The sequence below is a fragment of the Lygodium microphyllum genome, chromosome 4, assembly GCF_053477565.2.
Source record: "Lygodium microphyllum isolate KBCC chromosome 4, Lygodium_microphyllum_v1.1.10, whole genome shotgun sequence".
NCBI classification, from domain to species: Eukaryota; Viridiplantae; Streptophyta; class Polypodiopsida; order Schizaeales; family Lygodiaceae; genus Lygodium; species Lygodium microphyllum.
In genome coordinates, this window is record NC_141138.1 from 65,022,217 (window position 1) to 65,036,181 (window position 13,965).

The 13,965-nt window shown below is 41.9% G+C and overlaps 1 protein-coding gene across 1 annotated transcript in view; it reads right to left on the reverse strand.

Annotated features, from left to right (window-relative positions):
* The window catches only part of LOC148037115 (histone acetyltransferase HAC12-like), a 108,114-nt gene extending 94,441 nt beyond the window's left edge, over positions 1 to 13,673 (reverse strand). The window contains exons 1-4 of the mRNA XM_087677071.1: positions 13,551 to 13,673; positions 11,837 to 12,061; positions 10,639 to 10,914; positions 10,428 to 10,550 (exon numbers count right to left, since the gene is read on the reverse strand). Of these exons, the coding sequence (XP_087533197.1) occupies positions 10,428 to 10,550; positions 10,639 to 10,914; positions 11,837 to 12,061; positions 13,551 to 13,673 (747 nt within the window). The remainder of the gene's footprint in view (positions 1 to 10,427; positions 10,551 to 10,638; positions 10,915 to 11,836; positions 12,062 to 13,550) is intronic.
* Between the last annotated feature and the right edge of the window lie 292 nt (positions 13,674 to 13,965).

The window sequence follows — 13,965 nt, forward strand, 5'->3', positions numbered from 1 at the left end:
AGGCAAGACCTTATTGTGCTCATTCTCAACTTTGAGTAGGCATATAATCGCGTGGATTGGGAGTTCCTGGAGGGCACAATGCTGAGGATGGGCTTTCCAAAGTAGTGGGTCAAGGGTGTAGCGGCTCTCTATTCTTCAGCACATAGCCAGGTCATGACTGAAGGGACAAGAGGAGATAAATTCAGCATCCATAGATCAGTTAGACAAGGATGTCCACTTGCTCCATTCTTGTTTTTATTTGTAGTAGAGGCCATGAGTTCCTTCTTGAGAGACACATCTACAGGTATCAGAGGCATCAAGCTGCCCATCCTTGAATTTCAGGAGCTTCTTGATGTGGAGTTTGCTGATGATACAGCAGTTTACTTGGATGGGAATAAGGGCAACTTTAGAGCCTTTGTAACAGCCATGGAGATATTTTGCAGAGCACTAGGAGCACTAATTAACTAGCACAAATCCTATGGATTCTGGGTATGCGACACTAGACAGCCAGAGTGGCGACCACATGAGGATTTCACATGGGTTCCCCATGGGATCGCTGTGAGATATCTCAAATGCCATGTGGGGATTGACATTACCTCAGAGCAGCAGCTGGCACCCCTCCTTTTGAGCATCAGACAAAAGCTTTTGTATTGGAGCTCGGCGAGACTCTCATTGGCAGGAAGAGTAGTGGTTGCCAACCAATTTCTTCTGGCAACCATGTGGTACATCACTTCTTGTTGGGCATTCTCTAGGTCATGTATCGGCCAAGTGAAGCGCCTCATCAGGAACTTCATTTGGTCAGGAGGAGATGGGAGTCCAGTCAGAGCAAAGGTGGCTTGGGATGTCATCATACAGCCTAGATCCAAAGGAGAATTGGGGATCATAGACCTAGATAGTCAGAGTAAAGCCTTATTGGTCAAGCTCATTGTTAGGGGTCTCCTTCTAAGTGAGGAGCCTTGGAAGAAACTTCTAATGGGGAGGCTAGAGCACTTGACACCTACAAATGGAGGACCATGGCAGCCCAGCATTCACTGGATATTTCAGGAGATCAGCACCAGAGATTTTGGGAGGAGCTTCAAGGTCAGATTTGCAGCAGCCATTATTAGAGCTTGGAGATCTGTATCTCCAGGGCTCCACCAGCTCCCCCCGACTACGATTGAAGAGAAGAGGAGACAACCTCTTCTCTTTAATCATTATTTGAGATCAGAGTCAGGCCACACAATTGGGCAGCAAACACACTTATCATGAGGGAGATTCTCTTTACAGGTCGCTACATCAGCGGGGGAGTGGTTTGCATTTCAGGGGTTACTACCTGAGACCCAAAGGCAAAGATTATATGGTCTTAGGGGAGTCAGGGCTATGATTGAGGCCGTGATGGAAGGGGTTCCACCAAATTGGCAAATTGAAACAGCTTCCTCTCAGACCTGGATTGGTCTTTTCTCTAGAGGGGATATCCTTCTAGCAGTCATTGCATCTAGCAGAGACAGGACATTCACTTTCACAGTTGAGGAGGATGGCCGCCTCCAACAAGAGGACCTTGACCTTACAACACTCATTGGCTGCTCCAGGCAGAGAATCAGAGTAGTGGCACACTTTGAAAGGAAATGGCACATAGACCCAGACCCAACCACTTGTCTTATAGATGGATGAAGATATTGGGTATACCGAAGGAGGCCTCTAGAGAGACTTCAGTGGGATCCAGGAGAGTGGGTGTGGAGGGATCCCTTCCTTGATAGGCCATCCGGCATCCCCTTCTTTGGCTACACTACTAGATTGGGACGGAGGATACAAATGAGCAAGATTAGAGCACAGCCTGCAGCCACCCCTCATTGGCATAGAAAGGAAGTCTCAAATGAGTTCCAATATGACTTTTGGAGGCGGCTACATGACAGCTTCAGGCCCAAGAAGATATCTCTCTTTCTATGGCTTCTAGCCAAAAGGAGCTTAGCAGTTCGCACTTCGCTTGGATATGGCAAGGACCCAGTGGCATGCGCGTGATGTGGTGAGCCAGAGGAGACACAAAGACATTGCCTATGGGACTGTCTAAGAGCCCAGGAGATTTGGAGGAGAGCTCTTAGGATAGTATTCCATGGTACAGCGGAGTCCATGGTGGCGACATGGGGGGCTATAGCTTGGGTCACAGACAGAGGTCCAACATGCGGCTATAAGGACACTCAAGGGAGCATTTCTTTTCTCATCATTGGACAGCATTTGAGCAGGATCCCTACCCCAAACTACTCACAAACACAATGGACTCAAGGACATTGTCACAAATGGGAGCTGATTTCCAGCATTATAGCTTGGTACGTATGGACCGCGAGATGTAACCAAGTCATTGATCTTCAGGATACACCCACTAGGGAGTCTTTATCGAGGATTTGGACAAAGATAGTCCACACTCTCTGTGGGAGATGGGAGAGGTTGCAGGGCAGCTCTGAGAGGATAAGAAAGAAAAGAGAGGCTTTCCTGCGGGATTCAGACACCTTCTTTCATACTACCCCTCAAACGGTCTAGCACTTTAGCCAACCAAACTAGTTGTTTACACAACCTTTGTATCTTTGATGTACTTAGCTACTCTTTTTAGAGTTTCTTGTACTTTGTATTTACCTTAGGGGGCTGTCTCCGAGGTGTTATTAATAGAATTCTTCTTTCTTGGAAAAAAAAAAATGGAGTTGTTGAGAATCTCTAGAAGTTGTGGATGCAAACTTTATGGCAGGAAGCAAAAGCAGCAAATCAGGGTGATAAGTAGTATCGAGATTATGTCATACAGCACTAGCAGCAATTGCAAATCTTCTCTGGCACATGTGACACTGAGGTCAACAATGGTGGTACTCATGGCTACTACTCGTGCTAATGACAATGATGGCAAGGGTGATAGAAGCCCGCAGTGAAAGTGGGGAGAATGCAGGGCTGGAAGTGTAGCTTGCCCATGATCCCTTTGTCAAAAATAACAGGTATGCTCTCATACCATGCCAAAATAGGCAACAGTGCAGAGAGACAATAGGGTTTGTGGGGAGTAACATAGTGTGTGTACGAAAAATACTAAGAGAGAAGAGAAACTCAGAAACACAAGAACACGGTGATGATGCACTGAATCATGCTATGAGAAGAAAAGCTGATGCAGTGGAGCCGAAGCTTAGAAAGATAACTCCATTGTCCTGTCTGAATCAAGCGGCAATACTTGTGAAAAATCTGCACAATGAAGGGAACAAAACGCAATCCTCCGAGCAGTGGGCTATCGAAGTAATCACTGGAAGGTGAAGGATGGCTATCGAGGGAGCGGATTGCAGTCCTCTGATACCGTCAGAGATGTGGAAGATGATCACTAGCTATCAAGAGAGCAAACCGCAATCCTCTAATGCCGAGGACTAAACTAGGCAGCAAATCGCAAATCACAAAATGTCGGAGCTGTCAAACGCAAGGAGAGCAGCCCAGATACTAATGCCAGGTGGATAATGATGACATCAGATGATGGAGGATGGGCCGGGTTGCAAAAACGCAGGTCCCAGCAGCCTCTGTGAGACGAGTGACACCAAGTGATGGAGGAGAAGCCAGGCTGCAAAAATGCAAGTCCTAGCAGCCCCTAAGATAAAGGAGTGATGAAATCACTCACGCTCAATGATGGAGATTGTTACTAGAGACTAGGATGAAGATGCCAACCTAGAGATGATGTCGTCAGGCAAGGAGAAGGCCCCCAACTTGAAAACCGCGGGTGAAGGTGGAGCCTGATGGAGAAGGGTGATGCCAAGCAGATGATGGTGACGCTAGGTGGAAAAATGCTCCAAACGCAAGGCCTAATACAAGAATAGCTTGCCTAAAGCAAAAGAGGAAGGGTGAAGGAAACAACGAGATACAAACCACAATGTCCTCTAGGGGTATGAGGGCAATGGAAGGGGCTAGTGAGAGAAGGAAAGTGGTGGTGGTGACCGAAGAAAGTGGTCAAGAATGATTAAGAGAGGTAGGAGTGGTAAAGAATGAATAAAGTGACTGCCTATTTATAGGCATAAGTTGTCTAGAGTGGCGCACCACTATGTGGGCACCCATTGAAAAAGTGACCAAAATGTGGACACCGGCCCTTTTTGGGGCTATCAGTGAGAAACCCTAAATAAAGTGTGTAAATTGAAGAAGTGGTTTCTCAACACCCTTTTGAAGAAATTTCGAACCAATTTTCCTACCAAATTTTCCCTTTTAGAGAGCTTTTGAACCAATTTTTCTGCCAAAATTTTCAAGTGTCATCTTTTAATGAAATGTCTTGAGTTCAGTTAGTATTGTACAAGAGCCAAAGAAATTAGCCAAGAGATTAATTTAGGCTCAGATCTTAGGTATTAGACAATAATTTGAGATGGACTTACACTAAGAGCTTAGATAGCTTAACAATACGCATCATAGACCCATTTCTATAACCTTTTCACCCTACGCCTCCTCTCAATGAGATTGACAGACTTAAGGATTGCTAACTTAAATGTAACACTCTTGGATGTCACACTCTTTCTCTGCAAGATTTTCATTAAGATTTATACGTATACTTTACCTTAATACTCCAATGTACATCTTCGAAGGAGCAACTGTTTTTCCAAAGGCAATTTATTTATCACAATCTATTGAGATTAGATTAAATGATATTGGTTTATTCAAATGCCAAAGAGCACCACCATGTTTATCTATCCAAGGTGAAGTATGGCGCAAGTTTGGAAGTGTTGCATCAGCTCACCCCAATGTTTGAGATGCTCCAATGCTAGGAGGCAATCCCTAATCTGCTTTGGCATGGCCCAATGACTAGAGCTTCTTTTAGGCTTTCTCAAATTCCTTGCACAAAGATCTAGGAAATTTTTCTAGTTATTTTTCTGATTTTATCTCACCTTTCAACGTACTCCATATGGTTCATAAAAGTCTAATTTTTGGCTTGTTGGACAATTTTTTCATTGCAAAGTTATGGCCAGAATCTTTATATGATAGCTATCATGTATATGATTTATATCAAAAGAACGCATCTAGAGCATGGCTATGGTGGCTTGAAGAGATAGAGTGAACTCAAGAAGACAGAGAGTTGAAGATAAAATGTCACACAAGTGAATTACGTTCCAAGATTGAGACTTGGACTCATAAACACAGTCTTGTGTGGTTGGACAATGACTCATCAGTCTCTCAACTAAAGAACAAAAGTACCATCATATATCATCACTCATCTTGCAAGTACAATGCTTTATAGTAGTTGGGTTGTTCCACTCTCCTCACTGTACATATGGGATTCACGACATCTCTTCCTAGAGCATACATCATTTGTCATTTCTCAACACTTCAAGGCTATGGAGTCTTTGGTTTAGGGTTTTCTGGCTGACTAGTTTTTTGTTTGTTGCAACTTGTAGGAGAAAATTTTCTTGAAAATATTTTATGGGGAGAGAGCTTGGATATGGAGCTTTGAAAGCCCTATAGCTGCAGAGTGAGCGGCGGCATGCAAGAGCTGAATTGACACTATGAATGGCGACAGGAGTAGAATTTCAGCGAGCTGGGTTTTTTCAAAATGGTGGAGCAGGGAGCGTGTAATGTTGACCTTTGATGTGATCCACCCATGCACCCTGAGCAAGGGAACAAATCTCTAGAAGAAAGCTAGCTGAGATAGGCTCTGGTTGGGGAAATCCAAGAGCTTCAAGTAGGGCAGGTGCAGTTTGGCTATGGCAGCCATGAAAGATGGAATGAAGGTAGAGATGAAAATGAGGTCATAAACTAGCATTGAGCTAGATTGAAGTTAAGATAGCTTGAGAGAGCAGAGAGGAAAGCTAGATTGGGCTGGGCCATGCTCACCTGAGCTTTGATACCATGTCAAAAGAACGGATCTAGAGCATGGCTATGGTGGCTTGAAGAGATAAGAGTGAACTCAAGAAGACAGAGAGTTGAAGATAAAATGTCACACAAGTGAATTACGTTCCAAGATTGAGACTTGGACTCATAAACACAGTCTTGTGTGGTTGGACAATGACTCATCAGTCTCTCAACTAAAGAACAAAAGTACCATCATATATCATCACTCATCTTGCAAGTACAATGCTTTATAGTAGTTGGGTTGTTCCACTCTCCTCACTGTACATATGGGATTCACGACATCTCTTCCTAGAGCATACATCATTTGTCATTTCTCAACACTTCAAGGCTATGGAGTCTTTGGTTTAGGGTTTTCTGGCTGACTAGTTTTTTGTTTGTTGCAACTTGTAGGAGAAAATTTTCTTGAAAATATTTTATGGGGAGAGAGCTTGGATATGGAGCTTTGAAAGCCCTATAGCTGCAGAGTGAGCGGCGGCATGCAAGAGCTGAATTGACACTATGAATGGCGACAGGAGTAGAATTTCAGCGAGCTGGGTTTTTTCAAAATGGTGGAGCAGGGAGCGTGTAATGTTGACCTTTGATGTGATCCACCCATGCACCCTGAGCAAGGGAACAAATCTCTAGAAGAAAGCTAGCTGAGATAGGCTCTGGTTGGGGAAATCCAAGAGCTTCAAGTAGGGCAGGTGCAGTTTGGCTATGGCAGCCATGAAAGATGGAATGAAGGTAGAGATGAAAATGAGGTCATAAACTAGCATTGAGCTAGATTGAAGTTAAGATAGCTTGAGAGAGCAGAGAGGAAAGCTAGATTGGGCTGGGCCATGCTCACCTGAGCTTTGATACCATGTCAAAAGAACGGATCTAGAGCATGGCTATGGTGGCTTGAAGAGATAAGAGTGAACTCATGAAGACATAGAGTTCAAGATAAAATGTCACACAAGTGAATTAGGTTCCAAGATTGAGACTTGGACTCATAAACACAATCTTGTGTGGTCGGACAATGACTCGCAGACTCTCAAATAAAGGACAAAAGTACCATCATATATCATCACTCATCTTGCAAGTACAATGCTTTATAGTAGTTGGGTTGTTCCACTCTCCTCACTGTGCACATGGGATTCGGGACATCTCTTCCTAGAGCATACATCATTTGTCATTTCTCAACAATTTAGAGTCTACGCTCTTCTTACACAGATGTATCTTACTATTGCTTTTGCCTTTTCTAAATAATCCTTGTTTATCACTAAGATAATGAGTGATGGTTTTACAAAATTTTGTGTGTGTGTGTGTGTGTGTGTGTGTGTGTGTGTGTGTGTGTTGAGTCCCAAATAGTATGGCTTTGTTCCTAGAAGGCAAATAAGCAATAACATAGCCAATACTCTTTTCAGCATTAAAATATACTAAGTAACCTCAACTGTCAAAAAACACAATGAACTCAAAGAGAATAGACTCGCACAATGGAATCCATATGCCAAGGCTCAAGAGTTGAACAATGGTGTAGGCTGAGGACAGCCAACAAAGTATGGCAATCTCCCTCTCTCCAATGGAAGCGGTATGCTCCTATGTGATAAATGTCTAAGAGGAGAAGGGAACAGCCTACAAATAGGAAGCATAAATCTATCAAATAATGCAATACGCCAGCATTTCGTGTGACAAAAATACTAGTCGTATACACAAACATGAAATGCACTTTGGTTGGAGGTTCTCGTACCTAGCATAAACACTGTGGCACCTAGGATATGTACTCTACTAACACTCTCTCAAATTAGGGGTGACCAATATAATAAAATATAGAATCATTGAGGACTCACCATAGTACATACAACAATGGCAACCAAATAGAACCATGAATATCCAAGCAATGGGTGATGAAGCCACTAAGGTGCCTTTGAAAGGCACAGATGTTGATGTCGATCGTTCCAAGCCCTAACCATAGACAGTAGAAATAGTTGAATCTCAATGAGTATCACTGATGCCCTGCAAAAGCACATCATGACCATAGATTCCCTACCATCAACCAAACTGTCGAAGTGTCTCCTAATGTGAGATCAAACTAGGAGCAAAAAGCACTCTTTCTCAAACATCCCATTATGAACCTAAAAGGCAAACGAACTCCAAGATTTGAATCTATTAGACTTATTCGATGCTGGAGAAAGCCGCACAAGCCCACCACACCTACATTTGGATGAGACTTGAATGGCCATCACCACCCTACCACTTTCTGGCACTAGAGAATCATGAGGGATGTCAGAGGCAATAGGGCTAGAAAGTTGAAGAGGTGGCACGGCCTTCGGTACTAGGCTAGAGTCAAAGTCAACAGCTGAAGACGATGACGACTCCTCATAGGAGTCCTTACCTTCTTCTCCTTCTCCTTCAGCTTCCATTGTGTTGCTAGTTTCTTGCAATCCTTTTGGAGGTATCCCTTCTTACCACAATGGTAGCACTGACTTTTCAGTTCTTTGTGTTTATTACAGTTCCTATTAGCAATTTCTCTTTCACTTCGTTGCTCCACACTTTTCTAACATGGAAGAGAAGGGGAATGAGATAGATGGGCACTTCAGAGGAGCAGCCCAACGCTACAAGTTTAACAGTTCAAAAACACAGAGATAGGAACAAATGTGAAGAGAGTGTAGTGACACAACAAGCACAACAAGTGACGTGTGTTCCTATACATAAGTGTGCCTGGATCAGTCTGAAAAACGCAAATAGGCTGAAAACGCAAAATGAAGGAGATCAGATAAGTGAAGAAAAATGGAAATTGACTATAAAACCAGCAGATCATCAGCTCAAGTGCAATTCATTGATTGGCATTCACAGATTTGGCCAGGACAGATTTTGGAACATGCTGAAACTATATGACACTTGGGTTATCCCATTTGGTTGGAATGTAACTCCAAAACAGCAAATGCAATGTGTAGCATAGAGCCTGCAATGCCAATTGAATTGTTGGAAGCTCTCATGTCTAACTACAAAATATTCAATCAAATATTATGGCCTATGTCCAGCTATATCTCCACTTTTTCCTTGAACTAAAAAAGTTTTTGATACTTTTTATGTCTGCAAAGATGGAATCATTGTGGAAAATTCATGCAGATCATACATCATTGAATTGCTGCCATGGACCTTTATATTGGTTGCTTCTTGGTCATTTTCAAGGGAAACTTCACCACTGTCCATATTCATTGATTCAGGATTGGAAGGAAGTATTGTCGCAGACTCTCATGTGGAATGGTTTGGAAGACCTCTTCAATATAATTTTAATCACAAAGAGAGTATTCATTGGAGTGATATTTTTGATGAACCACTGGCTGTTTAAGATCCTCTTTAAGCCTACAATTCGCATAAACTGGGTATTAAATATATTGAAGATGTGGTTGATGCACAAGCTCTCTTTTCCAAATGCACATCATATTAGCATGTGTCATCAACTGATTTGGAGGAAAATTAGCATGATGTTCCAGCAGCTGCAGCCTATACCTATTCTTGATACATCTCTCAGAGACTTCGGGATTGGAAAAGTAACATGCCAGGTAGCTGTGCCTTCTCTCTCAAACAAATGACCTCTGTTACAAATTCTGCTACCACCTTGGATTGACAAACAAGGAAATGATTTGTGGCATTTGAAGAAATCAATAAGATTGTGGAAAATCAACCTTGGTAAAATTTAGAACAACAAGCTACCATTGAAACAAATGTTACTTTTTTGGGATGCACAGTTGGAGCTTCGCCAGTGGATCCAAAACTGGCACAATTTCGCATTACTCTCTCTCCTTGCTTATTATGTTTCTATACTTTGGAGACTGGCCCACATCTCCCTGGTCTTGCCCAATATCTTGTGAGCTTTTGGATAGACATTCTTGCTACTTTACTCACAGAGATTTGGTGAAATATTTTGGTTATTTGGCAGATTTTCATCCGAATTGTCCCAGTAATCTTAAATTATTTGCTTGGCTTATATTTTGGGCACTATGGACAATCTGGGTTGGGTGAAATCAGGCATATATGGCCATTAGCTCATTTCCATGTTCGTCTGGATTGTTCCAGTAATCTTAAAATATTTGCTTGTTTCATATTTGGGGCACTATGGACAATCTGGATTGGGTGAAATCAGGCATACATGGCCATTAACTCATTTCCATATTCATTCTTTAGTCACTTGTTGTAGCTACCATTATGTGATAGTTGTCAGTCTGGTGACACTAATGAGTCGATTATGGTTGTGTTTTACCATTGGTCTTGATGTTTTCGGAATGGACTTCATGATGAAGTCTATTTTATTTGTACATTAATGATATAATGAACAATGGTTTCACCAAAAAAGTGTGTGTATTAAATCACATGTTCAATGCCATTTATTTACACATCCTAGCTTCAATTACTTTATGATGGAAAAACTTCGTAGGTGTCATAGGAGAAAGAAATATATATCAGCATCTATAAAAGGCCAAAGTGGCCTAGGTGACCTAAACATATAGTACAAATGAGATGTGATCTCATCATAGAGTATAATCAATGGAATAAAGCTGTAAACATGAAATTCCTTATGTCTATGAAAAGGTAGATAGTAATAAAATCTAATATAATCCTAAAGCGAGACTGGAGTGATATGTTTTGTGAAAGAAGATACCCACTTTGGATCTGTAAGGAATCTCAGCAGGATATCTCTCTGGAAGCAGTTCTCGTACACATTGGGCTACTCTTACCTTCTTGTCAACTGATGATACAACTCTGACAATCAGAGAGTCTGCTCTTACCTGCAATTCAGATTTGACTCAAAACACATGTAGATTCAACATCAGTTACACACTAGCAGCTGTGTCAGCATGTCATTGCCAGACTTACTTTATCATAAGCCTTGCCTTGAGCCTTGAGTTTGTCTCTTTCTCTTTCAAGGCTGCTGGCCAAACGTTTTTCCAGATGGTCACTTAGAAGAGACTGGGGAAGGTTTCTAGCCCGGAGAACTGCACTTTGGAGCAAAGGCTGTCGTTGACCCTCCTCAATCTGCAGTGCCATGCAGCGAGGGCACGTGTACTTGGCTGGAGTTATCAGGTCCCTTAACTCATTGAAGAGAACACACACAATGTGGTTCCAGCCTTCGCATGTATCGCATAGCACCCACTACACAAAGAAAACACCATGATGATCATTTGTGATATATCCCTGGCATAGAACATACTTGATAATACCTTAAAAATGTGAGAGAATTAACAGAACATACTAATGATACTATTAAGAAATAGCACTCATGAGCAGTTGATAGTACCAGAAGGCATACTTGATGATACATTAAGAAATAGGAAACTTAAACAAACGTACTTGATAGTATGATACATTAAGAAATGGGAAACCTGTACTTGATAGTATGATAAACTAAAAAATAGGAAACCTAAACAAACGTATGATAGTATGATACAAGACAACAATGGTGATTTCTACAAATCCATGAGCCATCACCATACTTGATACCACCATACAATATACATGCTGTTACCAGTTTAAAAATGGGAAAAGTGAAAAAACATGCTTGGTAATACCATTAAAAACAGCAGAATGGGCGCTCTGATGAAACCATGAGCAATGAACATACTTTGAGACTACCATAAAACATACTTGATCATACCATTTTAAAAGGACATACACGACAATATGAATTAAAAGAGGCTTTTTTTTTCCCTTTCCAAGATATCAACATGCTTTAGGACTACCATCAAACATACTTGATCATACCATTTTCAAAGAACATGCATGATATTCCCACTTTTTACTTCTGAGCAATCAACATACCTGATAAACCTTCCAAACAATTTGGAAATTTAAACATCTATGATGACACCATTTAAAAGCAGCATTATATTTGTTTTGTTTCTAAGCAATCAAATGTTTTGGGACGACCATACAACATACTTGATCATATCAATTAGAACAACATACATGATATTCCAAATTAAAATTATTTCTAAGCAATCAAGATACTTGACTAGCCATTAAAACATTTCGGGAAACTAAAGCACACAGAAGTCCTTGCTCTCCCAATCCATACCTGCTCATGATGATCAACATATTGATATATGCGCGATAAGGGTTTCGATTTGAAATCGCGCAAGCTCTTGTAGCATTTCGAGCAAAAGTATTGTGCGGGGTGATCATCACCCTGAGGCGTCCACCAGTATCGCGCATTACGCTGGATGTGTGAATGACAGAAGGAGCAAGGTAAGGGCAACGCCTTGTACTGATACGTTCCAGTTCCACAAAGCCTGCAGATGTCCTACAGAAAAGCCAACCAAAAAGATGATATGGAATCTGCTGCGAAGATTGCAATAGCTTTGTTGTCCCAGAAATTTCTCAACGATAACGATGATGTTATGTATTTAGTAGCTGATACCCACGAGTTACAACGACGATGACAGCAATGACGAAAGCGATTATGACAATACAACAAAGCAACAACATACATCAGCGGTATGTTGGGCGTGCAACGATATACACCAGCAGCAGTTTAGGTGTGTGAGTTCGAGGAGGTCTTTAGTTCGAACATGGAAGCAACTAAAAAATGATAGCAACGACCGCAACAATAGTGCAGTTTAGGGGTGTGAGTTTGAGGAGGTCTTGAGTTCGAACCTTGGAAGCAACTCAAGGTGCATGTAAAAAATGATAGCAACGACCGCAAAAATAGTCACTAATTTATGAATACCAAAACCAAACAATGATGACAATGACAATGATGAATAGGGGTAAAAGGCTCATTTTTATAGTACCTTAGAAGAATGGGGAATTTTTCCCATTTTATGCATATGGTTAGATTCATGAGACTTTAAACGCTTTAAATGAGCCAAATTAAGTGTTGTTTAATATCCTTCTTGGATTTTGTATGGGAATCATCTCTCGCTTAGAGGAATGTAGTATTGATAATCAAATAGTATGCCAATTTTTCCCCCTTTAAAATGGGGAGAGTTTTGTGATGTGGCACCAATAATGGGTTAAGAATCATCGCCTTTAGTAACCCTTACTACCACACGGTAAGCAAAACCCTCTTGCAAGATACATCCCTATGCTCCTATGACAACCCAGTAACACAACATGTTGATAAGTAGATACCCTCCATCATAATAAAAACAACCACCAGAGCAAAGACAAGAAGAATGTTAAAATTGTGATATACCTAGAAGCAACACTGTCATGATAACCATTACAAGAAGCACAAACAATTGCCACTATCACTAGCACCAAGGCCATGTCACAGCAAACCAACGTCCATGAGCAATTCCAAGATGGAGACCATTCCAAGGACCACTAAAATAGCACCCTGAGAGCAAACTATGATTAAGACTAACCACAGTTGATACAAGTGCCACCACTCAATAACATGGCCATGATCACTCTAAACAAAGACTATGATAGGGAGGGATCGAGATTATAACCATGATCACCAATGAGGGGACAACCATCAAAAGCCACTACACAAGCAAAATGAGCATGATCATCATGAGAGCACCACCATGACGAACATGATTACATTTGATTCAAGGGGACCCGTGACCATGGTATGCACAAAGATTATGATAAGTAGGACCATGATCACCAACGCCAGGAGGATCATCAAGCCGTGGAGGAACAAAATGATCGTGATCATCATGAGCAAACACCGTGACAAACATGAGTTTACAAGCACTAGAGCTGGTAAGCCATGGCAATGGCGAAGCAAGAAGACAGGCATGAGGTGCATTGAAAGGGGGCAAAGCTATGGCAACTTATACCGGCGACTGAAGGACCTCCCTCCCATCCTCCAGGCTGGCAATGTGCTCCCTCAATTGCTCTAGGCTGAAGGCTTCCACAGGCGACGCAGCGCCATCTCCACCGGCGGGTACTGCAGCATCCATAGCATAATCGCTTGCTTCTGCTCTGGCTCTTGTTCGTTCGATACACTCGAAACGCAAGCTTCAATGGCGTGTGATGTCTTCGGCTGTCGCTCGGCCTACATCCATCCATATTATAGCTATGTAGATGTAGATGTAGATGTAGATGTAGATACACGAGTGAAGAAGACCAAAAGGTTGATGGACATGAGCTTCGGTAACTCCGACTTGTGTCAAATTAGACACACGTGACACCACCCATTTACTTCCCTCTTGCGTGGGCTTCGTATTAGGGTGGGTTCACACTTGCACCGTG